The sequence below is a fragment of the Coregonus lavaretus genome, assembly GCF_964263955.1.
Source record: "Coregonus lavaretus genome assembly, chromosome: 1".
Taxonomy (NCBI): Eukaryota; Metazoa; Chordata; class Actinopteri; order Salmoniformes; family Salmonidae; genus Coregonus; species Coregonus lavaretus.
The window spans coordinates 89,493,326-89,520,140 of record NC_139988.1 but is presented as its reverse complement, the minus strand read 5'-3'; the positions used below and the strand labels follow the sequence as shown (position 1 = coordinate 89,520,140).

Here is a 26,815-nt window from a genome sequence, read left to right as displayed (position 1 = left end):
ATCATTGCAACTCCACAAGGTGAAATATTGCATGGAGCCCCAGGCCGAGGGAGATTGACAGGTCTTTTGTGTTTCTTCCATTTGGGAATAATCACACCAACTGTTGTCACCTTCTCACCAAGCTGCCTGGTGATGGTCTTGTAGCCCATTCCAGCCTTGTGTAGGTCTACAATCTTGTCCCTGACATCCTTGGAGAGCTCTTTGGTCTTGGCCATGGTGGAGAGTTTGGAATCTGATTGATTGATTGCTTCTGTGGACAGGTGTATTTTATACAGGTAACAAACTGAGATTTGGAGCACTCCCTTTATGAGTGTGCTCCTAATCTCAGCTCGTTACCTGTATAAAAGACACCTGGGAGCCATACATCTTTCTGATTGAGAGGGGGTCAAATACTTATTTCCCTCAATAAAATGCAAATCAATTTATAACATTTTTGACATGCGTTTTTCTGGATTTATTTGTTGTTATTCTGTCTCTCACTGTTCAAATAAACCTACCATTAAAATTATAGACTGATCATTTCTTTGTCAGTGGGCAAACGTACAAAATCAGCAGGGGATCAAATACTTTCCCCCCCCTCACTGTATATGGTAAATACACAGTAGTATAAAACATCACTACAGATATTGAGTTCTGCTTCAACAATACTTTACAAATACATTATTTTGTCAAATAACAACTGTGCCAGAATTCTGAGGTCAGATTTATTTCAGAATAACCCTGTCATTACTCTTTCTATTTGCAAACCTTTATTAAGAAGATGGGTTTCCTGAATTCTAGTAGAATGGGCCATTTAGGGTTTCTTGTTCCATTCTGATTCTGGGAATCTTCCACACAGAATTTCTGGAAAACCTGGGAATTTTGAAAAAGTTAAATAACCCCCTTAAAGGTGCATGACAAATATAAAATGTTTCTTTGCAGATCAGAACTAATTTATGTGTACAATGAAATCAACATTTTCTTTTTTCTTTATTTTTGTACAGTTCACCAGGTCAAGGGTCAAGGGTGGCCTGTATTCCCACAAGGCTGTACATTTATTTCTCCTATTTATCTAAACTCACATATTTCACCACACATGTTTTATCCAAAGGCAAAAGTGTCCATGCAACTGTCCTTCTAGTTCTGTCCAGTCTCTGAGCAGTTTCACTCACGCTGCTGTCAACTACTGGCTGAAATTCTACAAAACCTTTATAACGCATCTTTAAGTTGTGCTTGGAAAGGACAGACTTTCTCTGCCCTATAAAGGTTGAGGCCATCATTTGGTATCAACAAAAGTACTCGTTAGGCGGTCCCTCAGTCCTACAAGTGGCCTCAGAGCCCACACTGGACCTAGCAGAGAGCAGTCTGTTGGACTCATCTGGCTGTCGCCTGGCAAGGTACTCCCCCTCCATCCCGTTAGGCTTCTGTCCTGGGGAGAGGGTCTCGAATGTCACATATGATTCTTGGATATCTTTGGATTTCCTCTCCAGTAGCTTTTTACAGCGCTTCTTGAGCGCCCCGCAGCAGACGATCAACGTCAGGGGGACAGCGATCACGCAGGCCACGGTGATCACCACCACGTTAATGAGCTTCTGGGTGCCGCTAGCGCTGGCCGCCTCGTCCGTTGAGAAGATTACGCACTGCTCCTTTTTTGGGATCAGGCCTTTGACGCAGACGCAGGCGATGTACTTTGTCCTTGGCACAAGGCCCTCGATGGTGATCCGGTTCTTTCCCGCACCGACGTTGATCCTCCGCATGTCCCTCTCGCCAAACACGGCGTACAGGACGCTGAACTCTGTAGTGTTCTTGGCCGCCGTGGCCCGCCAGTTCAGGGAGACGGTGTGGTCGGTGTCCCCGATTACCTTCACCGATCGCACCACCCGTTTCTCCGGCGGCGCCAGCGCCTGTAAAGAAGAGACATTGGCTGCCAGGTTGCTAAGGATCTCCTTCTCCACTTCCTGCATCGCTGTCTCCGTGATGGGAGGACTGGGCGTCTGTCCGTCAGCCACGCTGCGCGAAATACTGTAGCTCTCGATATTATGCTTTCCTGTGAAACCGCCCGGTCCTAGTGGTTCGATGATGGGCGTGGCCGCCGTGGTGGTTGGTGGAGGTATGTATTTTGTAACGAGTTTATCCTGGTAGGCAGCTTTCCCAAACCCACCGGTTTTCCGTCCCCTTTGGTTTCTAGTCTTGGAGCTGCCACCTTGTTCATCATTTTTAAAGGAGTCTGTGATAACCAGGGAGATGATGGCATCTGCAGTCCCCACAAAGTTCGTCGCTTTGCAGATGTATTTCCCAGAGTCCCTGTAAGAGACAGCACGCACACTCAGGAGGGACCAAATGATTCCCTCCTTTGAAACTTCTTCCTGAACTATCAAAGAAATACGAAGAAAATGTGATTAGTGAAGAGAAAACAGTCCATCCATCTGTAATCTAGGCTATTTCAGCTTCTGACTGTACAAAAATAGATTTCCTGGTCCCTGGTCCCAGATTTCCAGATGCCCTGGTCCCAGATCTTCTTGTGCTGTCTTGCGAACTACGCCAAACAGTGACCATAAGAGTTTCCAAGACAGCACAAATAGATCTGGGACCAGGCTAAGACCTGCCATAACTGGAGCAGGTTTAGAGCACAACTGAAATGTCAACTTTTTTGTGTTGTCCTTCATCCATTTTTTACGTACACTACCAGTCAGAAGTTTGGACACACCTACTCATTCAAGGTTTTTTTGCTTTTTTAAACTATTTTTTTTACATTGTAGAATAATAATGAAGACATCAAAACTATGAAATAACACATATGGAATCATTTAGTAACCAAAAAAGTGTTAAAGAAATCAAAATATATTTTATATTTGAGATTCTTCAAAGTAGCCACCCTTTGGCTTGATGACAGCTTTCCACACTCTTGGCATTCTCTCAACCAGCTTCATGAGGTTGTCACCTGGAATGCATTTCAATTAACAGGTGTGCCTTCTTAAAAGTGAATATGTGGAATCTCTTTCCTTCTTAATGCGTTTGAGACAATCAGTTGTGACAAGGTAGGGGGGTGTACAGAAAAAAGTCCATATTTTGGCAAGAACAGCTCAAATAAGCAAAGAGAAACGACAGTCCATCATTACTTTAAGACATGAAGGTCAGTCAATACGGAACATTTCAAGAACTTTGAAAGTTTCTTCAAGTGCAGACACAAAAACCATCAAGAGCTATGATGAAACTGGCTCTCATGAGGACCGCCACAGGAATGGAGGACCCAGAGTTCTCTCTGCTGCAGAGGATAAGTTCATTAGAGTTACCAGCCTCAGAAATTGCAGCCCAAATAAATGACAGAGTTCAAGACACAGACACATCTCAAAATCAACTGTTCAGAGGGGACTGTGTGAATCAGGCCTTCATGGTCGAATTGCTGCAAAGAAACCACTACTAAAGGACACCAATAAGAAGAAGATACCTGCTTGGGCCAAGAAACACGAGCAATGGACATTAGACTGGTGGAAATGTGTCCTTTGGTCTGTAGTCCAAATTAGAGATTTTTGGTTCCAACCGCTGTGTCTTTGTGAGACGCGGTGTGGGTGAATGGATGATCTCTGCATGTGTATCATGTGTATTTCCCACCGTAAAGCATGGAGGAGGAGGTGTTATGGTGTGGGGTTGCTTTGCTGGTGACACGGTCTGTGATTTATTTTAGAATTCAAGGCACACTTAACCAGCATGACTACCACAGCATTCTGCAGTGATACGCCATCCCATCTGGTTTGGGCTTAGTGGGACTATCATTTGTTTTTTAACAGGACAACGACCCAACACACCTCCAGGCTGTGTAAGGTCTATTTTACGAAGAGGGAGAGTGATGGAGTGCTGCATCAGATGACCTGGCCTCCACAATCCCCCAACCTCAACCTAATTGAGATGGTGTGGGATGAATCGGACGGCAGAGTGAAGGAAAAGCAGCCAACAAGTGCTCAGCATATGTGGAAACGCCTTCAAGACGGTTGGAAAAGCATTCCTGGTGAAGCTGGTTGAGAGAATGCCAAGAGTGTGAAAAGCTGTCATCAAGGCTGTAGCGGGTGATTTGGACGGAGTCAGGTGCAGGAGGTGTAAATCCCAGAATAATGGTTTATTCGGCCAATACAGCAGTTCGCAGCAATGCGTAAAACAACTACAGTGTGACTTAACGGCGCACTGGGGGAAAACAAAACACACAGGTGAATATCTCGGCGATAAAGTACATAATGCTCCACCGAGCTATCGACCTTGCCAAAGCCCCGGATAAACCACCGATAGTAATTGGCAAAACCAATGAAGCGCTGCACCTCCTTTACCGTGGTTGGAGTCGGCCAATTACGCACGGCTGAAATGCGATCTCCCTCCATCTCCACACCTGAGGTGGTGATGTGGTATCCAAGGAAGGAGACAGATTGTTGGAAGAACAGACACTGTTCTGCCTTGGCATACAGGTCATGCTCCAACAGTCGGCCCAGCACTCTGCAAATCTGGGACACATGCTCGGCGCGCATAGTGGAATACACCAGGATGTCTTTGATGTAGACCACCACACCGCGACCAAGCATGTCCCGAAACACCTCGTTCACAAAGGACAGAGGAAATGAGGAGTAGTGGTCGCACCAACGGAAACAGCTAGACACCTACCCTGACACTCTCGCGACCACCCTGTGAGAGCCCTCTGTGGCCATGAAAAGATGGTGTCGTGTAGTGCTAGCCAGGGAAGGCCCAACACAACAGGAAAATCAGGGGACTCAATAATGTGAAACGTGATTTGCTCATTATGGGTCTCCTGCGTAATCATAGTGACTGGTGCTGTAACCTCCCTAACAAAACCTGACCCTAATGGTTGATTGTCATGTGCTTTGATGGGTAATGGAATAGACAGGGGAACCAATGGAATACATAGACTAAGAGCTAAGACCTGTCCATAAAGTTCCCAGCTGCGCCTGAATCTACCAGCACCTTACACTGGGGAACTACCGTGTAATCAGGAAAGTTGACGTGGATGGTGAAATGCGCAGCAGAGGGCTCTGAACGAGTGTGGGTTTGCGCTACCTGGGGTGACGCGAGAGTGCCCTGCCTGCCGCCTCCAGAACCAGAAGAACTCTGATGACATCGTGCAGCAGAATGTCCTCTCTTGCCACAAGAGTGACACTGGAACTGTCGTCCTCCGTTCTCCCGGAACGCTGCACCACCCAGCTCCATCGGAACATGATCCGGGTTGAAGGGGGGTGAAACGGGCAGGCCCCTTCCAGGACGTCCTCTCGAAGCCAGCAGGTTGTCCAACCGGATGGCCATGTCCACCAGTTGGTTGAAGGTCAACGTGGTATCCCTGCAAGCTAGCTCCCTTCGGACGTCCTCACACAGGCCGCATCGGAAGTGGTCGATGAGGGCCCGCACGTTCCACCCGGACCCAGCTGCTAGAGTTCTAAACTCCAGGGCAAAGTCTTGCGCGGTCCTCGTCCCTGCCTCAGATGGACCAGACGTTCGCCCGCCTCTCTTCCTTCGGGGGGATGATCAAAGACTGCCCGGAAGAGGCGAGCGAACTCTCCACAGTTGTCCAACGCGTCTCCTCCTTCACTCCAGACCGCGTTGGCCCACTTCAGGGCTTTCCCCGAGAGGCAGGAGACGAGGGCGGACACCTTCTCACAATCCGATGGAGCCGGGCTGATGGTGTTGAAATAGAGGTCCAGCTGCAGGAGAAAACCCTGGCAGCGGGCCGCTGTCCTGTCGTATTCCCTTGGTCGAGAAAGGTGAATACCTCTGGGTGCTGGTGTGTGGGTGGCTGGATCCGGTCGCTGAGCTGGTTCCGCAGGGTCGGGTCCTCTCCTCTCCAGGCGCTGGATGGCCTGGAGAACCCGATCCATCGCTTCGCCCAAGCTTGCTAACATGTTGGAATGCTCCCAGACCCGCTCAACAACTCCAGGCATATTCTCTGCTCCTGCTGACTCCATGCTGTTCGGGTGATTCTATAGCGGGTGATTTGGATGGAGTCAGGCGCAGGAGGTGTAAATCCCAGAATAATGGTTTATTCCGCCAATACAGCGGTTCGCAGCAATGCGTAAAATAATTACAGTGCGACTTAACGGCGCACTGTAACCCTCTTCAAAAGGGGGTGACACTCTAGATCCAAACTGTTACAGACCTATATCCATCCTGCCCTGCCTTTCGAAAGTATTTGAAAGCCAAGTTAACAAACACATCACCGACCATTTCGAATCCCACCGTACCTTCTCCGCTATGCAATCCGGTTTCCGAGCTGGTCATGGGTGCACTTCAGCCACGCTCAAGGTCCTAAACGATATTATAACCGCGATCGATAATAGACAGTACTGTGCAGCCGTCTTCATCGACCTGGCCAAGGCTTTCGACTCTGTCAACCACCGCATTCTTATTGGCAGACTAAATAGCCTTGGTTTCTCAAATGACTGCCTCGCCTGGTTCACCAACTACTTCTCAGATAGAGTTCAATGTGTCAAATCGGAGGGCCTGTTGTCTGGACCTATGGCAGTCTCTATGGGGGTGCCACAGGGTTCAATTCTTGGGCCGACTCTTTTCTCAGTGTATATCAATGATGTCGCTCTCGCTGCTGGTGACTCTCAGATCCACCTCTACGCAGACGACACCATTTTGTATACATCTGGCCCTTCATTGGACACTGTATTAACAAACCTCCAAACGAGCTTCAATGCCATAGAACACTCCTTCAGTAGCCTCCAACTGCTCTTAAACACTAGTAAAACTAAATGCATGCTCTTCAATCGAACGCTGCTGGCACCCGCCCACCCGACTAGAATCACTACTCTCGACGGGTCTGACCTAGAGTATGTGGACAACTACAAATACCTAGGTGTCTGGTTAGACTGTAAACTCTCCTTCCAGACTCACATTTAGAATCTCCAATCCAAAGTTAAATCTAGAATCGGCTTCCTATTTCGCAACAAAGCCTCCTTCACTCATGCTGCCAAACATGCCCTCGTAAAACTGACTATCCTACCGATCCTTGACTTCGGCGATGTCATTTACAAAATAGCCTCCAACACTCTACTCAGCAAATTGGATGTAGTCTATCACAGTGCCATCCGTTTTGTCTCCAAAGCCCCATACACTACCCACCACTGTGACCTGTACGCTCTTGTTGGCTGGTCCTCACTACATGTTCGTCGTCAAACCCACTGGCTCCAGGCCATCTATAAATCACTGCTAGGCAAATCCCCGCCTTATCTTAGCTCATTGGTCACCATAGCAGCACCCACCCGTAGTCTGCGCTCCAGCAGGTATATCTCACTGGTCATCCCCAAAGCCAACACCTCCTTTGGCCGCCATTCCTTCCAGTTCTCTGCTGCCAATGACTGGAACGAATTGCAAAAATCTCTGAAGCTGGAGACTCTTATCTCCCTCACTAACTTTAAGCATCAGTTGTCAGAGCACCTTACCGATCACTGCACCTGTACACAGCCCATCTGAAATTAGCCCACCCAACTACCTCATCCCTATATTGTTATTTATTTTGCTCTTTTGCACCCCAGTATCTCTATTTGCACATAATCTCTTGCACATCTAGCATTCCAGTGTTAATACTAATTGTAATTATTTTGCACTATAGCCTATTTATTGCCTTACCTCCATAACTTGCTACATTTGCACACACTGTATATATATTTTCTGTAGTATTTTTTTTTTTGGACTTTATGTTTTTTTACCCCATATGTAACTCTGTGTTGTTGTTTTTATCGCACTGCTTTGCTTTATCTTGGCCAGGTCGCAGTTGTAAATGAGAACTTGTTCTCAACTGGCTTACCTGGTTAAATAAAGGTGAAATAAATAAATAAAATAAAATAAACTGGGGAAAACAAAACACACAGGTGAATATCCCGGCGATAAAGTACATAATGCTCTACCGAGCTAATGACACCTCCACATGGAAACAATCACACACAATGACATGGGGAGCAGAGGGAATACTAGTACAGAGACTGATGAGGGGATATGAACCAGGTGTGTGTAAAAAAAAGTAGACAAAACCAATGGAATGATGAAAAGAGGAGCGGCAGTGGCTAGAAGGCCGGTGACGACGATCGCCGAAGCCTTTTCGAACAAGGAGAGGAGGCCGCTTCGGAGGAAGTCGTGACAAAGGCAAAGGGTGGCTATTTGTTGAATCTCAAATATAAAATATATTTTGATTTGTTTAACATAAATAAAATACACAATAAAATAAATACATTCATAAATCAATTAAACTCACCAGTGCCGTTCATCTGTTTGCCGTCTGCCCGGGTCCAGGACAGCTCTGGGATGGGGACTCCGATGGTCCCACAGCGCAGCAGGACGTTGTTCCCCAGGGAGCTCCTGACCCGGGCCACAGCCGTGTGGACCCGGGGCTCCTGGCACCTCTGGAGCTCCGTCTCGCTGAACAGCACCCCCGACAGGCTCTCTGGGTCAGCGCAGCGCAGCCTGGTGTCGATCAGAGCCACGGAGGACGATGGAGACTTCTGGAACTGGACCACGTCATAGAGCCGGCAGTCGCACAGCCACGGGTTGTCATGGAGACCTACAGCGATGAATAAAATAAACATTTCACCAGGATATACATTTACATTTTAGTCATTTAGCAGACGCTCTTATCCAGAGCGACTTACAGGAGCAATTAGGGTTAAGTGCCTTGCTCAAAGGCACATCGACAGATTTTTCACCTAGTCGGCTCGGGGATTAGAGCCAGCGATCTTTCGGTTACTGGCACAACGCTCTTAACCACTAAGCTACCTGCCGCCCCATAAACATTTTTGTTCGTTAGCAGGTGCTCTTATCCAGAGCGACTTAGGTAGATAAAGTAACAACAATGGTAGCTAAACAAAGGTAAAATAAAACAACATCACTTTTAGCATGGCAATAGATAAGACAAACATGCATATTTTGGACAAATGTTCTTGCTCTGTCTGAACTATCACCATGTGTTATGTGTATACAAAGGCAGTTTAGCAAGAATTCATTGTAAGTAGAAGTAATCATGTTAGTTTGAAGTGATACTAGTGAATGTAGTCACATTAACACTACAGTATGGCTTCACTATAATTAGACTAATCCTTTTACTACTCCCAAATGCTGATGCCTCCAACTTTCCAGTTAATTTTATTTTTTATTTTTTATTTAACCTTTATTTAACCAGGAAAGGCTCATTGAGATTTAACATCTCTTTTTCAAGAGCGTCCTGGCCAAGATAGGCAGCACCAAGTCATTACAAAAAATTACAGACAGACAACATGAAAAACTACAAGTAATCTAGTAAAAAACCATTCATGAATTCACAAGAGTATAACAATATCAAAAACAGCAAATTAAAAACATTGACAGGTCAGGGAATCAGCCTCAAAATCCTTCATCAGAGATTTAAAAACACCAATCGGGACAAGTTCTTCCAGTTTAAAATTATTTTGTAAGGTGTTCCAAGACGATGGCGCAGAGTACATAAAAGACCTTTAACCAAATTCAGTTCGGACATTTGGAACAGTTAGCAGGATAAAGTCCAGTGAACGAAGAGAGTACCCACCACATTTCTGAACAATAAAAATGCCCAAATAAAAAGGTAGTAAACCCAAAATGGCTTTGTAAATAAAAGTATACCAGTGACTGAGCCTACGAGTGACTAGAGAAGGCCAGCCAACCCTGGTATACAAAGTACAGTGGTGCGTAAGGGTTTTGCAGTTTAAAATAAATCTCAAAGTACCATGGTAAAGAGTGTCAATTGATCTCAAACACTGAGCGGAAGCATTCATATATAAAATATCCCCATAGTCTAGTAAAGGCATAAATGTAGCTGATACTAGCCTCCTTCTGGCTTCAAAAGAAAAACAGGCCTTATTCCTAAAATAAAATCCCAATTTCAGCTTCAATTTTTTTGTAAGTTGTTGAATATGCAATTTAAAAGAGAGGCCGTCATCAATTAGAATTCCAAGATATTTATATGAGGTTACAACCTCAATCTCCTTGCCCTGACAGGTAGTAACAGGTGAAAGGTTCAGAGGTCTATTTCTTGCATTAGAAAACACCATTAGTTTAGTTTTGTCAGTATTGAGGATAAGCTTCAATTGACACAAGGTATGTTGAACAGTATAAAAAGCAGTTTGCAAGTTCTGGAAAGCTTTTGTAAGAGATGAGGCACAACAGTAAATAACAGTATCATCAGCATAAAAATGAAGTTGTGCATTTTTGACATTTTTGTCTAAATCATTAATATAAATAGTGAATGCTATTTATAAACTGGGTGGTTCGAGCAAACCAAATGGGATTCCCTCTAGGTAAATAAAGATTGCTTTAATTGGAATTGATTGATTAATTAATTGCTTAATTAGCTGTTTAGATCCTTACCTAGAATATATTTGGAACTTTCCCCATCTCCTTGAGATAGTTTCACAGATAACCACGTAGAGAGAACCTCAGGAGGTACAGTGGCCAGGCTGTTGCTAGATAAGTCCAGGTAGGTCAGGTTCTTGATATAGCTGGTCGCCTCGGCCGGGATCGACGATATCTTATTATTATGCAGGTCCAGTAGCCTGAGGTTGGGCATATCAGTCAGAGATTCCCAGGGGAAAGAGGTGAGAGCGTTCCCTTCCAGTCTCAGCTCATCCAGACTTCTCAGGCCACGGAAGCTGTCTACATTTAAAGAGTTCAGAGAATTGAAAGACATCCAGAGAAATTCCAGACTGTTGAGGTAGTGAAAGGTTTCGCTGGAAATCCTTGTGATGGCAGTCTTCTCGATCCGCAGTTTCAAGGTGTCTGCGGGAAAGTTGGGTGGGACCAGCGTGATCTCTGGGTCATTACAAAGGACACTCCTAGATAGATAGAGAGAAAGGTAAACCCATGTTAGTGAATGTCACTGTATAACCTGTTGTAACATGTTTATTTAAATAATTAAACGTTATTACAAGGTTGATTCAATTAACCATGGCCTTGTACGTGTTCATGACATATGATAGGTTGACAATTCATGCATAAAAAAAAATCACCCTAAATATTTTATTTGCTCGGTTTTTAACCGTTTGTTTTTTCCATTATTTTTTTCTCCCTCGGTCTAAACGTGGTGTATACATCAGGACCAAGGAAAGGGGATTAGAGCAGAGCAAGTTAATCCTCAAGCCTATATATAAAAAAAAAAAGAAGTGCAGACCTTACCTGCATACTACGCCCAGGTACCACACAACAGAACAATATGTAGAATAGAAGTTGTTTACATTAACATTTTAATCAGTTGTAATAATTGCAATGGTCTTACCTTGCGTTGGATCCGTCCGATAGTTTATGAAAGAAGCAGCTACATTGAGACAGACACGCGTTGCAAACAAACCGTCCGAGGAAAAGTAATGCCAAACAGAAACCCAGACTAAAACCTGGAAACATTTTCTCTCCGAAACTTCACTATCAAATATACTATCAAACTAAACTACAAGATAATTTGACAAATAACAAAAGTACTGTTTATTTGTTATTCCGAGCCTGCTATGCATCATGTGTGGGTCCCGCTATCTCCGTGCCGCATATTGGTTTTAACGTCGTTCGGAAGCCTGAGATAAAAAAGGATGGACAGGGATTAGTGGAAAGGACTTGGGTTATTTTCATTTACACGATTATTTCCTCCTGGCAGTTGATACACGGGCTGTGTAGTTTCGCTTTGTTTATATGCAGAGTAAAACACTTCCCTATAGTTGGGGTTTATTACAGAGATGGGAGTGGACCATTAGTTTTGGCGATTCATTTACTTTCATAGATGCACTTTATTTATTTTCTTGAATGAGACAATGTAAGTTAACTACAACGCAAAAGGAAACTGTTGATATTTGTTACAAAAAAGTTTTAGAACACCTACTCATTCAAGGGTTTTTCTTTATTTTTACTATTTTCTACATTGTATAAAAATAGGGAAGACATCAAAACTACGAAATAACACATAATGTAGTAACCAAAAAAAGTGTTAAACAAATCAAAATATATTTTATATTTGAGATTCTTCAAATAGCCACCCTTTGCCTTGATGACATATTTGCACACTCTTGGCATTCTCTCAACCAGCTTCATGAGGTAGTCACCTGGAATGCATTTCAATTAACAGGTGTGCCTTCTTAAAAGTTAATTTGTGGAATTTCTTTCCTTTTTAATGCGTTTGAGCCAATCAGTTGTGTTGTGACAAGGTACAGGTAGTCCCCTGTAGCTCAGTTGGTAGAGCATGGCCCTTGCAACGCCAGGGTCGTGGGTTCGTTTCCCACGGGGGGCCAGTATGAAAATGTATGCACTCACTAACTGTAAGTCGCTCTGGATAAGAGCGTCTGCTAAATGACTAAAATGTAAATGTTAAAATGTATGGGGGGTACACAGAAGATAGCCCCATTTGGTAAAAGACCAAGTCCATATTATGGCAAGAACAACTCAAATAAGCAAAGAGAAACAACAGTCCATCATTACTTTAAGGCATGAAGGTCAGTCAATACGGAACATTTCAAGAACTTTGAAAGTTTCTTCAAGTGCAGTCACAAAAACCATCAAGCGCTATGATGAAACTCTCTCATGAGGACCGCCAAGGGAATGGAAGACCCAGAGTTACCTCTGCTGCAGAGGATACGTTCATTAGAGTTACCAGCCTCAGAAATTGCAGCCCAAATAAATGCTTCACAGAGATCAAGTAACAGACACATCTCAACATCAACTGTTTAGAGGAGACTGTGTGAATCAGGCCTTCATGGTCGAATTGCTGAAAAGGAACCACTACTAAAGGACACCAATAATAAGAAGAGACTTGCTTGGGCCAAAAAACAGGAGCAATGGACATTAGACCGTCCTTTGGTCTGGAGTCCAAATTGGACATTTGTGTCTTTGTGAGACGCGATGTGGGTGGACGGATTATCTCTGCATGTGTATTTCCCACCGTAAGGCACGGAGGAGGAGGTGTTATGGTGTGGGGGTGCTTTGCTGGTGACACTGTCTGTTATTTGTTTAGAATTCAAGTCACACTTAACCAGCATGGCTACCACAGCATTCTGCAGCGATACGCCATCCCATCTGGTTTGGGCTTAGTGGGACTATCATTTGTTTTTCAACAGGACAATGACCCAACACACCTCCAGGCTGTGTAAGGGCTATTTTACCAAGAAGGAGAGTGATGGTGTGTCAGATGACCTGGCTTCCGCAATCCCTCGCCCTCAACCAAATTGAGATGGTTTGGGATGAGTCGGACGGCAGAGTGAAGGAAAAGCAGCAAACAAGTGCTCAGCATATGTGGGAACTCCTTCAAGACTGTTGGAAAAGCATTCCAGGTGAAGCTGGTTGAGAGAATTGCAAGATTGTGCAAAGCTGTCATCAAGGCAAAGGGTGGCTATTTGAAGAATCTAATATCTAAAATATATTTTGATTTATTGAACACTTTCTTTGGTTACTACTTGATTCCATATGTGTTATTTCATAGTTTTAATGTCTTCACTATTATTCTACAGTGTAGAAAATAGTAAAAATAAAGGAAAACCCTTGAATGAGTAGGTGTGTCCAAACTTTTTACCAGTAGTGTATATATATATATATATATATATATATATATATATATATATATATATATATATATATATATATATATATATATATATATATATATATAGTATAGCCTACATGTGTTTAATTTACGGGTTGTGCTGCAATAAATTAATAAAATGTTGGAAAAGCACATTATCAGCACAACTGAAACGCAGTCAGGTCAAAAAGAAAATCGGCATTAGGGATTCTAAGAAAATATTTTGCTTTTTTTTTTTCAATACAGAATTATTACCGTAGTGTATCATAAAAAGGTTGCATGCCATGTTTTTGACATAGAGCCCATTATCTCTTAAATGTATGAAAATGGGTGCATTATTTTCAGGCGAAATATCTATTAACATGTAAGCTTCTGTAACAAAGTCACACTGATTTGGTATTTTGTATTTTATTAGGATCCCCATTAGCTGTTGCAAAAGCAGCAGCTACTCTTCCTGGGGTCCACACAAAACATGAAACATGACATAATACAGAACATTAATAGACAAGAACAGCTCAAGGACAGAACTACATACATTTTTTTTAAAGGCACACGTAGTCTACATATCAATACATACACACAAACTATCTAGGTCAAATAGGGGATATCCACCAGTATTATCAAAACACATACCAGTGGCCTCCTTTCCCCCAATGAACAGTGGTCTATAGTGTACAAGGCCCCAGTGGTCTATAGTGTACAAGGCCCCAGTGGTCTATAGTGTACAAGGCCCCAGTGGTCTATAGTGTACAAGGCCCCAGTGGTCTATAGTGTACAAGGCCCCAGTGGTCTATAGTGTTCAAGGCCCCAGTGGTGTACAGTGTACAATGCCCCAGTGGTGTACAGTGTACAAGGCCCCAGTGGTCTATAGTGTACAAGGCCCCAGTGGTCTATAGTCTACAAGGCCCCAGTAGTCTATAGTGTTCAAGGCCCCAGTGGTGTACAGTGTACAAGGCCCCAGTGGTGTATAGTGTACAAGGCCCCAGTGGTCTATAGTGTTCAAGGCCCCAGTGGTGTACAGTGTACAAGGCCCCAGTGGTGTACAGTGTACAAGGCCCCAGTGGTGTACAGTGTACAAGGCCCCAGTGGTCTATAGTGTTCAAGGCCCCAGTGGTGTACAGTGTACAAGGCCACAGTGGTGTACAGTGTACAAGGCCCCAGTGGTCTATAGTGTACAAGGCCCCAGTGGTCTATAGTGTACAAGGCCCCAGTGGTGTACAGTGTACAAGGCCCCAGTGGTCTATAGTGTACAAGGCCCCAGTGGTCTATAGTGTACAAGGCCCCAGTGGTCTATAGTGTTCAAGGCCCCAGTGGTCTATAGTGTACAAGGCCCCAGTGGTCTATAGTGTACAAGGCCCCAGTGGTCTATAGTGTTCAAGGCCCCAGTGGTGTACAGTGTACAAGGCCCCAGTGGTGTACAGTGTACAAGGCCCCAGTGGTGTACAGTGTACAAGGCCCCAGTGGTCTATAGTGTACAAGGCCCCAGTGGTCTATAGTGTACAAGGCCCCAGTGGTGTATAGTGTACAAGGACCCAGTGGTCTATAGTGTACAAGGCCCCAGTGGTCTATAGTGTACAAGGCCCCAGTGGGACCCTACATAACATGGAACGCACCACTAGATGGCAGCTAAGAGTAAAAGAAAACAATCAATTTGATTTGTGAACCTTTCTTAACCTGTATATTATGTTGAGTCATGGTTCTAGAGTCAGAGTCAGGGTTCTACACAAGGGGTTCTGACGGTTTCAATATTCTATGACTATGCTTCTTCATCCAGTTAATGTTTCCAGCCTTTTGTTCCTGTAGGTCTGGACACCTATTAGTCGGCAAAACTACTGACCCCTCCTCATGACGCACTTTCTATCTGTGAGAGTGGTTTCAGTGTGAGTACACTGTCTGTCTCCTGTCTCTATTCAGACACTGATGTAATGTGCATCCCAAAAGGAACCCTATCCCCTATATAGTACACTACTTTTGACCAGGACCCATAGGGTAGTAGTGCACCATATAGGGGATAGGGTGCATTTGTGACAGGCTCATAAATTTGCCAGGCGCAGACAAAAGCTTTAAAGATTTCAAGCAATTTGCGACCAGGAGGCAAATCCCGGGTCACCATCCAACTATGCCTCTTTAATCCTGTCATTTATCTATGGCCCTGATTAATACATCACTTTCATTCTGGAGGGGTTTTCCCTCTAAGGTGTGTGTGTGTGTGTGTGTGTGTGTGTGTGTGTGTGTGTGTGTGTGTGTGTGTGTGTGTGTGCGCTAAGTAATGTGAAACAGCGTTTATAAAGAGGGCTGCCTTCTGCCTTAGCAGGAATAAACTGCAGTCTAGGGTGACAGATCGGGGGAATGAGTTGAGCTTTGAAAAGTTACACAGTTGTGTGTTATTCAGTGTCTAAAGTCCGAACTCAGGCAGCTAGACTTGCATCAACAGTGCAACCTTTGTTTTATTGCTACATCACCAGATTATGACGGATGGCCCACTACACCAGCGGTAGAAATTATTCAAATCCATGTAGGAACCTGTGGGTGCTGTTTTCCAATGCCGTAAAAGGTGGGGTCTTTGATTAGAATGCAATACTACTCCTCCAGTTTATCTGTGATTCACATGGCACCCTATTCCCTATGTAGTGCACTACTGGTCCTGGTCCCTGGTCAAGAGTAGTGCACTACATAAGGAATAGGGTGCCATTTGGGACTATCTGAGTGACGCCAAGCAAGCTCTATTGTTTATGTCTTGACTGTTGTTACATTATGATAAGACCCCTTGGGACCATCTCTAGGCTATCCAAGTCTTTGGGATCTATGGATGAAGGATGAAACTGAGCTAATGTATCACATACCAACTCAAAGAGCCTAGTCATAATGCCATCTAAAGCTTTGACCGATAGATATCGATATTGAATTGTAAATCGTAAAATTACAGAGATATCAGTTGCCACTTTCCATTTTCTCCATCTAGATGTACTGTACTTGGCATTAACACTGAAGTAGACAATCAATATATAATATAGTGTATAACTACAGGAGGCTTGACCTGTTCCCGGTGACATGTGTACATTAAACTGGCTTCTTTATTATTTTACACAACACAAACATGAACACATAGAATCAGAACAGACGCAGTAATCACAGTCAACACCATAATGTGATACAGGGAGCTCCAGCCCATGATAAACCACAGTCAACATCATGATGTGATACAGGGAGCTCCAGGCCATGATAAATCACAGTCAACACCATAATGTGATACAGGGAGCGCCAGGATAAAACACATCATTGGCATCTGTAGGTTTACCTATCAGAATAAGAGAGAGATCCTTTATTGTCATGTGCCATATAATGTTTAGCCTCCTAAGGATAAAGGATGACCTGTGGGTTTAGAGTTCAGTGATAATATAAACGCTTTCACCACTGGTCAGTAGCCTATAATGTGAGAGAGACGGTATCCTTATCAGTTGTTTTATAGATCAGTGAGCTGCGCATGCGCACTGGGTGCGCAGAAACCACTTCAATGAACACAAAGATTGGGGAAGAAAAAAAAATAATCGGAAAAAGAAGAAAATTAGCACTTATCCAATGTGCAGCAGACTCTATTGCTATTTTACCACTTATTAGAACATTCTTGTAGGGATTGGTGAGGGTTTTACTTGAGATAAGTCCTTGCATGCCTTTTCACGTGAAATAGCCTTTAAAAGGAGTTCAGTCTTAGAAACCTCTTTCACTTTTAGGAGCAAGAATAAACGTAGAAGAATTAGTTGTAGTGTCCGACAATTATAGTGGGCACTAAAAAATGGCAGCATACACATTACCGGAGGGTTTCTCCGATTTTGACATGTTTGCATTTGGTTCAGCGCTTCTTGTTGGGGGTAAGTGAAATATTTTATGCCAAACATGTTGAAACGAAAGATGTATTTGCATTAGGGAAACGTCTGCCAGAGGATGGAGCAGTGTGGGCTTTTAAAGTGTTCTTAAATGGATAGGCCTAATGATGTTAAAGTCGGACAAAAAAAAAAAAAGATTTGGCCCGAGAAATACTTAGAAGATTCTTCAAGTAATGACAGCAACTTGGCAACTTCAAATCATTCATAGTTGTCAATGGGAGATGTGAATTATATAAAGATTTGGAAGATTATGTTTTGTAAGGTTGAAATGTGAAAGTGAAATAAAAGTATGTGCGCTGAAAATTCAACAATTTCCGATATAGGCGTAAAACGTATAGGCTATGTAACTTAACTGAAACGCTAAACCTCCATTTAGTCTGTTTATGTCATGGAATCTATCACATGTTGTTTCCCATTATGATTTCTTTTTTTCATGTGTGTGTTTTAGGTCTTCTTGGATTCTTCCTCAACGCCATTTCAATATTGGCCTATATTAGCGTAAAGCAAATGCGAACTCCCAGTAATTTTCTTGTGTTTAACCTTGCTGTGGCTGACATTATGCTCAATGTAACCGGCCTGATCGCTGCATACGCCAGCTTAACTTATAGGTATGAATTCTTATCCTCTGACACTGCATTAATGCCTGTAGAGGTTGCCTAATTTATGTGTACAATAGTTGTTACAAAACATGCGCTTATGCATTGATCTAAAAGTGGTTTACAGACGGGATGTCAGTGCAAATCATTCTAAAGAGGCATTCTAGGGAGGCACATGTTTCATATATATCTGAATAGCTATAATGGATATATATATATAGATATAGATATAGATATAGATATATATAGATCATGGACATAATATACTACACATAAAGGTGATTCCTCACGAAACTAGGAAAGAAATGACACATTTTAAAATGACTAATTCTTTTTGGATTTTCATGAAATATAATCCATATAAGGGTCCTTTGGAGGAAGGGTATTTGACATTTGTATCTTAAAGCATAATTGAGAAATAATTGATTGAAGTTGGACTTTTTTTGACATTTTGGCCTTACCCAGGCCTCCTTTAAGACACCAAAAAATTGGTGTCATATGAAGCTTTACCGCTTGCTCTGTAATATTAGTATTTTGATTTCAATAAAAAAAAATCTAACATTTTATAATTATTGAAAAATATAAACATGAATATTGAAAATATAAAAATGTTGGTTTGGCAAATTGTTCAGCATATTGTTGAACACCATATATTCTACGGGCATATAACAATTCGAGAGGGATCTCTGCTAGTTTTAAAGTTATGACCCATTTTAAACAGAGATAATGGTTAAAAGGAGGCCTGGGTAAAGCCCAGATTTCACAAATATTCAAAATTCAAATAATTATTTCTCGATTATGCGTTAAGATACAAATGTCAATATATATGTCAACAATCCAACCTCTAAAGGAACCTTCTATGGATTAAATGTTGTGAAAATCACCCATAACTGTCATGTTGAACAATGGTTAATTTTTTGTGATCCTGATTTCATAGTTTAACTGAATAGAACCACAACCCAAAGCAGGTGTATTTGGTATAACAATTTGCAGCAATATGAGTCACCATGTTTATACCTGATGGGAATAGAAACTCCACGGCTGTGTTTACACAGACAGCCCAATTCTGATCTTTTGCCAATAATTGGTCTTTTGACCAATCAGATCAGATATATTTTGCAAATAATCAGGCAAAATATCAGAATTGGGCTGCCTGTGTAAACACAGCCTAAATGTGCTCCTCTCTTGCCACCCTAGACACTGGCCCTGGGGCCAAGATGGATGTAGCAACCATGCCTTCATGGGGATGACAGCAGTCCTGGCCTCTATCAGCTTCCTGGCTACCATCGCCTGGGACAGATATCACCAATATGTCACCAGTGAGTAGTATCCTACTGTACAGTATGTATTCATGGCATTTACTATAGCATTATTGATTTATTAACAATGTGTTTATGTATTTATTTATGCACTATAAACATCTACAAAGCTACAAACATATTCTTGCAAATTCCAATAAACATGGCTTTATTATGTTCCAGATCAGAAGCTGTTTTGGAGCACGGCCTGGACTTTTTCTATCGTTATCTGGGGGATGGCCATCTTCTGGGCGGCCGTCCCTCTGGCTGGTTGGGGAGTTTATGACTTTGAGCCCATGAGGACCTGCTGCACTCTAGACTACACCAAAGGAGACAAGTAGGCTATATTTAAATAAAAATGTAGGTCATTTAGCAGACATTCTTATCCAGAGCGACATACGGTCAGAAATTAAACATGCACACACCATAATGTTCTCTCTCATCTATGGTGCAGGGAATTCCAGACCAGCTGTTGACATCACTGTTTGGCTTAGTAATATGTCAACAATGGAATACAGTAGATTACCACAAAAGTAGGCTCTTTTACCCCAGTTGAAAACATCCAGCATTTCACACACAGAGCGAGCACTGCCAAAAATCTCTAATGGATTGGGATTATTCATTTCAGACAATAAAAACAAAGCTCTATAGCAATGTCTCCCACAGACTAGGGTTGCAAAATTCCCAGGTTTTCCAGAAATCCCAGTTGGAGGGTTCCCGGAATCAGGAGGGAATAAGCAGGAAATGCGGAATCCTCTCGGATTTCTTGAAAACCTGGTATGTTTTTTTTGAAAATTACCAGAATATAGCAACCCTAGATGAGTGAGGATGCCCCATGCATAGAGGTGCCCAGTATAAACAGTATATGTCTTATGTCATTCTATTGTCTATGTGCATCTCCATCCAACAGGGACTACATGACCTATATGGGGGCACTGACTGTCTTCTACCTTATCTTCCCTGCTTATGTCATGAAGTCCAACTACGACGCCATTCACGCATACTTCAAGAAGATCCACAAGCACAGGGTAAACCTTTTTAACATTCTACCGTTAGAACATTTGGAACATGTTCTTTGGAACATTACAACGCATTTTATCAATACCATTCATCTTTGGCCAGAAAAACATACTTCTCAATATATTACAAATGGATGTGATAGTCTTAAATCCTAGTAAATGAACAATGCGTAATTTGTACCATAAAATTCAGATTACAACAACTTTAAGCAAGATAATCCTGTAAACAAGGGTTGCTGTAAGTAAGAAGTGTAAAACTAAACCAAAAATGAGTTATATGGGTGTACATAACAGTCACTATGTTCTGTGTGGGTGTACATAACAGTCACTATGTTCTGTGTGGGTGTACATAACAGTCACTATGTTCTGTGTGGGTGTACATAACAATCACTATGTTCTGTGTGGGTGTACATAACAGTCACTATGTTCTGTGTGGGTGTACATAACAGTCACTATGTTCTGTGTGGGTGTACATAACAGTCACTATGTTCTGTGTGGGTGTACATAACAGTCACTATGTTCTGTGTGGGTGTACATAACAGTCACTATGTTCTGTGTGGGTGTACATACGTCACTATTGTCGTGACGTGACTTACTTTAATGTATGACTGTTATTTATCGAATCACCTAACTATGTTTAATTGTCACTCGATTAAATTAATCATGTAACAATTAACTCATTAGGAATTTGGGGCACCATGGAAGAAGTTGTTTTTAACGAGTTACCATCTCCCGAATTAAACTATTAGAAGATATATATTATATATCGATAACAGTCACTTATTAAATAATTACCTCTTATCAGTCTCATTCTCAACGTCGCATAATCCTTGAACCTGCAAGAACCCTGACCTTACTGATGAATCAGCAATAAAGTAAATTGGCTTAATTATTTATTTACTAACTAACTAAACAATAACACACACACACACATATGTTATTGATTACTAACGTAATACAATGAAAACAGGACCTTAGTGGACTGGACTAACAATAGCATGAATGCTTGGTTAGAAGGAAGATTGGTGGATTCAGAGAGAGAGGGGGGGGCAAAGGAAGAGACAAAGGAATTCACCTATCAGACATTTCTTAACTACGCTCACGGAAATGGAAATGCTTAGCACCCGCTCATTCGGATTAGAAATGCAACATGTATTTACGTGTAGCTGTCCTCGATCGTTGAGTTGATGATGTAGGACTGGTTTGCCCACCAGAGATCCCAATGTCCTTGGTAGAGTTTCTGGTCGTAGTGGTGGTTAGAATGGATACTTCAGCGTACCCTGTAGTTCGTAGAGTTGATCTGTTAGAAAAGATACTTCAGATGTACCAGCGGTTGTCTGAGAGGGATTGTCCTTCCCAACTTGTGTCTTTTAGTGAAAGTTCTCTAGACGACTATACATGCCAGCTGCAGACTGAGATGATAAGGTCTAGTGCATTGTCTTCTTCTTCACCTCGTGTAGAGGTTGAGAGTTTCAGAGTTTCTCCATTTCAAATGTGTGGACTAACGTCTCACGTTTTCTGGTCTTTCTGGTCTAATCATTTTGTAACGTGTAGCTTCAGCTTCACGCTTCCTGGTCTGGTAGAAATTCAACCATTTGCAACATCAACCATTTGGCTTATACCGTAATCTGCTTGGTCTTCCTTTGATAATGGAGTTGTAGTTTTAAACCATTTTGTAACGTTTAGCTCACACTTCACTGGTCTGAGGTGAATTTAGTCACGAGGGGATTTATACTTGAGTAGAAAAGGGGGCGTTTCATCATGTTTGTGCTCATCTGGGCGTGGCCACTGACTGAGAACAAATCAATATGGAAACAATCATCTCATCTAGAATGCTAAAATCACATTTATCTTTATAAAAGTATTATTATACTTAATCATTCGTTTTATACAACAATTAGATGCAAACCTCATAACTGGGAAGTGTAGCCCCCCAGAGATACAGTTATGTTGTTCCACCATCTTTAATGACATCACAACATAATAACGAATTTGACATAGTTGTTCTTTAAGTCGCCACCGACCATTTCCCACATTCTTTGAAGTATGAATATTGTTTCATTATCCACTTTTGGATGTTGGAGTCTTGGCGGGAAGACTTCCTTTGTCTCACAGGGAAATTCCCTCTGTCAGTACTGCATGGCACGGAAAAGAGAGTTTCTGCAAGGAATTTATGACCGGTCATAGAACTGGCCCCCAGGAGAGGGGATGTTCAAACCTTTGCCTAGCCGGCATCTTTGATCCTCAACCCATGAGGGCAAGTCATGACACTATGTTCTGTGTGGGTGTACATACGTCACTATGTTCTGTGTGGGTGTACATAAGTCACTGTGTTCTGTATGGGTGTACATAAGTCACTGTGTTCTGTGTGGGTGTATAACAGTCACTATGTTCTGTATGTGTGTACGTATAACTGTCGCTATGTTCTGGTGTTTTATACATTATGTGATGCTGATATGTTATTGATGTTATTGTGTGACTTAAAAGTCGGAAAAGTCTAAACAGGATTAAAGTAAGGGTTAAGGTTAAGGTTAGGGTTAGGGTTAGGGTTTATGGTAGGGACATCCCAAGGATTCCAGATAGCACTAACCCTTAAAAGGCCCATTCAATACAGCTTTATTTACCGTCCTTGTTTTCCAGTGGAACACCAGTGTACCACTGAGGGTTCTGTTGTTCTGCTGGGGACCCTACGAAATCATGTGTATCTACGCCTGCTTTGACAATGCCAAACTGGTCTCTCCAAAGCTGAGAATGGTGAGCAGTTCTTCTTCTTTTGCTTATTTTTCCTCCTTTGCCTCTTCTTCTTCTTTTGCTTCTTGTTTTGCTTCTTCTTCCTATATTTCTCTGTCTTTTTTCTCTTGTCTCTCTGTGATTGATAATGTTTTAGTTCAATGAAATGTGAATGGAGATTGTTTTATTTAAATCCTTTAACAAGAAAACATGTTTATTCATTTCCTAGTTGCTTCCTGTTTTGGCGAAAATGAACCCCATTTTCAACGCGTGGCTCTATTCCTTTGGGAATGAGTTCTACAGAGGAGGGGTGTGGCAGTTCCTGACTGGTCAGAAGTTTACTGAGCCGGTCGTTGTGAAGTTAAAAGGAAGATAAAGGAAGTTTTCGTCTATGCCCATTCTATTCTAATTCTATGGTTACACTACTGTACAGGCCATAGAATTAGAATGGTCCATTCTCACATTCTAATTCTATGGTTACACTACTGTACAGGCCATAGAATTAGAATGGTCCATTCTCATATTCTAATTCTATGGTTACACTACTGTACAGGCCATAGAATTAGAGTGGTCCATTCTCACATTCTAATTCTATGGTTACACTACTGTACAGGCCATAGAATTAGAATGGTCCATTCTCACATTCTAATTCTATGGTACAGGCCATATCCAAACATAATCATCATCATGCACTCTCATTGCACTAGGTTTCACATAGGAAGAATGCTATTTGTACAAGGTTGTGAAGTAAATGGTGATTGTTTATTTAGATGGCTTGGGAAACCATGGGTCCAATGTAGCTTGTCAATAGCGATATGGTGACTGACTCTCCATTCAAATAGACTTTGGGGAGAAGCATCTGCTCTTAGGTTGAATGATGTCTCATGATTGACTAGACAAAGGACACTCATTGACCTAAGTTTTAATACAAATACCACAGTGCTCTTAATGCCATGTTCATGTTGAGGGATTTGAAGGTGCTGCTAAATGGCATATTATTATTATTATTATTATTATTATTATTATAAAGGTAGTAAAACCAGAGAGTACATTTCGATGTGTGATCAACTTAAAGTGGACAAAACTTAAGTTTCAAGTCATGTTAATGTAAAACAGATTTTATAGCCAATAGCTTTACTTCTAGAACTCACTGATGTATTCCTCTGACACTGTAATAAACACAGCGAGGTATTCTGCCATGCAGCCGCTTTTCAATCTGACTCGACTGACCTTACGTGGAAATGCTGTGATTCTCAGCACGCAGCTGTACTGTACAGCTGTAAATGATGAGACTTTTAAAAAATAGCTATACCTACCAGACTTGGGTTAAAATACTATTTCAAATCTTTCAAATACTTTAACCATTTACTTTAGCCTGCCTGGAGTGCCATATGGGTGGGGTATACAGTTATGCTAAGGCAAGCTCAATCAAGCCAGGATAAAGTATTTGAGATTATTTCATATTTGAACCCAGGTCTGATTCAGCCAAGCCATTTCATGCTATGGTGGTTGTTGTATAGTTGTGACCAAGTAGATTTATTGGGTCACTTCTGGTTCCTGAGGAGTTTTAGGGTTGTTTCCCAAATGGCACCCTATTCCCTATATAGTGCACTACTTTATTTATTTTGTTGTTGTATTTTACCCTCATTTTTCTCCCCAATTACGATCTTGTCTAATCGCTGCACCTCCCCAATGGGCTCAGGGGGTAAAGGTCGAGTCATGCGTCCTCCAAACCGCGCTTCTTAACACCCACCCGCTTAACCCGGAAGCCAGCCGCACCAATGTGTTGGATAAACACCATTCAACTGATGACCGAAGTCAGCCTGCAGGCCCCCCGGCCCGCCACAAGGAGTCGCTAGAGCGTGATGAGCCAAGTAAAGCCCCCCCCCCCCGGCCAAACCCTCCCCTAACCCGGACGACGCTGGGTCAATTGTGCGCAGCCCTATGCAGACCCGTCGCCAGACCTCAGTCTTAAGGGGGGCATATGAAATGCATGGGAGGGCAGGGCACAATAATTTTTAGCCTACAGTACGTATATTTAATAGTGGGGGGGGGGCACAAGCATTTTTGGGGGCGGGCCCGGCCCCCTATGGCACGCCCATAGCGACGGGTGTGGCCCTATGGGACTCCCGATCACGGCCGGTTGTGATACAGCCCGGGATCGAACCCGGGTGTGTAGTGACGCTTCAAGCACTGAGATGCAGTGCCTTAGACCGCTGTGACACTCGGGAGGCCCAATGCACTACTTTTGAACAGAGCCCTGGTCAAAAGTAGTGCACTATGTAGGGAATATGGTTCCATTGAAGTCTGAAGACTAAAGCCCAGGTGATGTAGCCTCTATTACTACACACAGTATAGCAACCAATCTTGCTGTGAATAACTATTCTCTGTAGGTACTTAGTGTGGAGGTGGAACTATTCTCTGTAGGTACTTAGTGTGGAGGTGGAACTATTCTCTGTAGGTACTTAGAACTGAAAGAAGCAGGATCATCCCTTTTTAAAGTAAGTGGAGAAAACCGCTCAACACTGAACCCCACGGAGGAAGTTTGTGAATGACCAATGCTCCCCAAAGAGCAAAGGGTTTAAGTCAAGTTACTTAGTCTTACTTCCCTATATATTCTGGAGTAAATGGCTCAACTTCCGGTGACCAACTGAACTAGATTAAACCTAATAATAATGTTTGGTGTATTGAATGTGTTTTTGTTCTAATATATAATAATAATATATGCCATTTAGCAGACGGATTGACAGTCATGTGTGCATATATTTTTTAGGTATTTGTACGTTCAAACCCTAATATTAGATTTTTGTAGTCCGACTGCCACATGTCACTAATTGTGCCTTTTTTAACTTTGTCTATCTTTGTGTAGCAGACTCTGACATGCATAACCTTACGTAAGATACAGTTAATCTACTCCATGGTAGTTGTTGGCTAGCTCGGTGTTAGATTAATTTGTATTTTAAGAATAATGACTAAAGGATTTCACCCCAAATACAGTATAAATGTGTGAACGGTGTTAAAGAGTTATAATGTAATGGCAACCCACTAACAGAGGGGGGCGGGACTAAACATTCCAGGGTGAAGGGGACTGAGAAAACGGGTTAAAAAAAGCCTCCTAAAGGTGGGCGGAGCAAAGTGCCTTTGTGTGTCAAGGGGTATAAAGCTGTATGTATGGGTTTTGGCGGGAGAGCTCTCCATGAATAAAAATACAGATCATTCTTGCTGGTTGTGGACCTTGAATCATTTATGATTAAAACCAGAGCCTTACAACCCCTGGTAATGATTCAAGCTTAGGTTGAATTAGAGATAGAAATTCTCATGACACTCGGTTTGGACGGGTTTCGTCTCTACTCCCAGGAATGTGTTCTGGTGCCAGGTGAGGTAAGCACGGCGGACAGACATCAACACAACGGCCTAGAGCCTGTCAATGTGTCGTCTGACCTGCTTCGCATGGAGTCTGCAGTCCTGAAATAAACCTTAATGAGTGGAGTGAAATAATGCAGCTAAGTCCCTGCCACAGCCGCCTGTCACAGTAATCCTGTGTGGCACAGCACCAGGACCTGTCAGAGCCACTTCACCCAATCAGCAGGGGTGTAGCAAATGGCAACCTATTCCCTATATAGTGCACTACTTTTGACCAGAGCAGTGCAATATAAAGGGAATAGAGTGCCATTTGAGACGCAGGCTGCAAATAGACAACAGCCTTCCTCCGGGGGAGGAGTCGGCTTTCTCCTAACTCACCTGGATGTTACAGTTT

General features: G+C 42.6%; 2 protein-coding genes and 1 long non-coding RNA gene across 3 annotated transcripts; 2 read left to right on the top strand and 1 right to left on the bottom strand.

The window, feature by feature from the left end:
• Positions 1-1,265: 1,265 nt before the first annotated feature.
• LOC311131116 (leucine-rich repeat, immunoglobulin-like domain and transmembrane domain-containing protein 1) lies at positions 1,266-11,376 on the bottom strand (the record flags this gene model as incomplete). The annotated part of the gene is made up of 4 exons (XM_084163927.1): positions 1,266-2,350; positions 8,228-8,533; positions 10,348-10,811; positions 11,252-11,376. The coding sequence occupies 4 exons, from the start codon at positions 11,374-11,376 to the stop codon at positions 1,266-1,268; spliced, it is 1,980 nt and encodes a 659-aa protein (XP_084020053.1).
• Positions 11,377-16,988: 5,612 nt separating this feature from the next.
• On the top strand, positions 16,989-24,257 carry LOC311132430 (RPE-retinal G protein-coupled receptor-like). The gene is made up of 7 exons (XM_084165722.1): positions 16,989-17,400; positions 17,864-18,023; positions 19,209-19,330; positions 19,493-19,646; positions 20,220-20,337; positions 22,969-23,082; positions 23,288-24,257. Exons 1-7 carry the CDS (start codon positions 17,325-17,327, stop codon positions 23,432-23,434), a joined length of 891 nt encoding a protein of 296 aa, XP_084021848.1. The 5' UTR covers positions 16,989-17,324; the 3' UTR covers positions 23,435-24,257.
• Positions 24,258-25,107: 850 nt separating this feature from the next.
• Positions 25,108-26,279, top strand: LOC311132441. Its single transcript, XR_014613523.1, has 2 exons — positions 25,108-25,485; positions 25,520-26,279. It is a non-coding gene; the product is annotated as an uncharacterized lncRNA (long non-coding RNA).
• Positions 26,280-26,815: the final 536 nt, after the last annotated feature.

What these genes read in the sequence shown, in the direction of transcription:
- LOC311132430 (XM_084165722.1), top strand. Translation starts at nt 17,325, where the DNA reads ATGGCAGCATACACATTACCGGAGGGTTTCTCCGATTTTGACATGTTT. An exon ending in TTCAGCGCTTCTTGTTGGGG is followed by an intron (nt 17,401 to 17,863) that starts GTAAGTGAAATA and finishes TGTGTGTTTTAG; the next exon opens with GTCTTCTTGGATTCTTCCTC. An exon ending in TACGCCAGCTTAACTTATAG is followed by an intron (nt 18,024 to 19,208) that starts GTATGAATTCTT and finishes TTGCCACCCTAG; the next exon opens with ACACTGGCCCTGGGGCCAAG.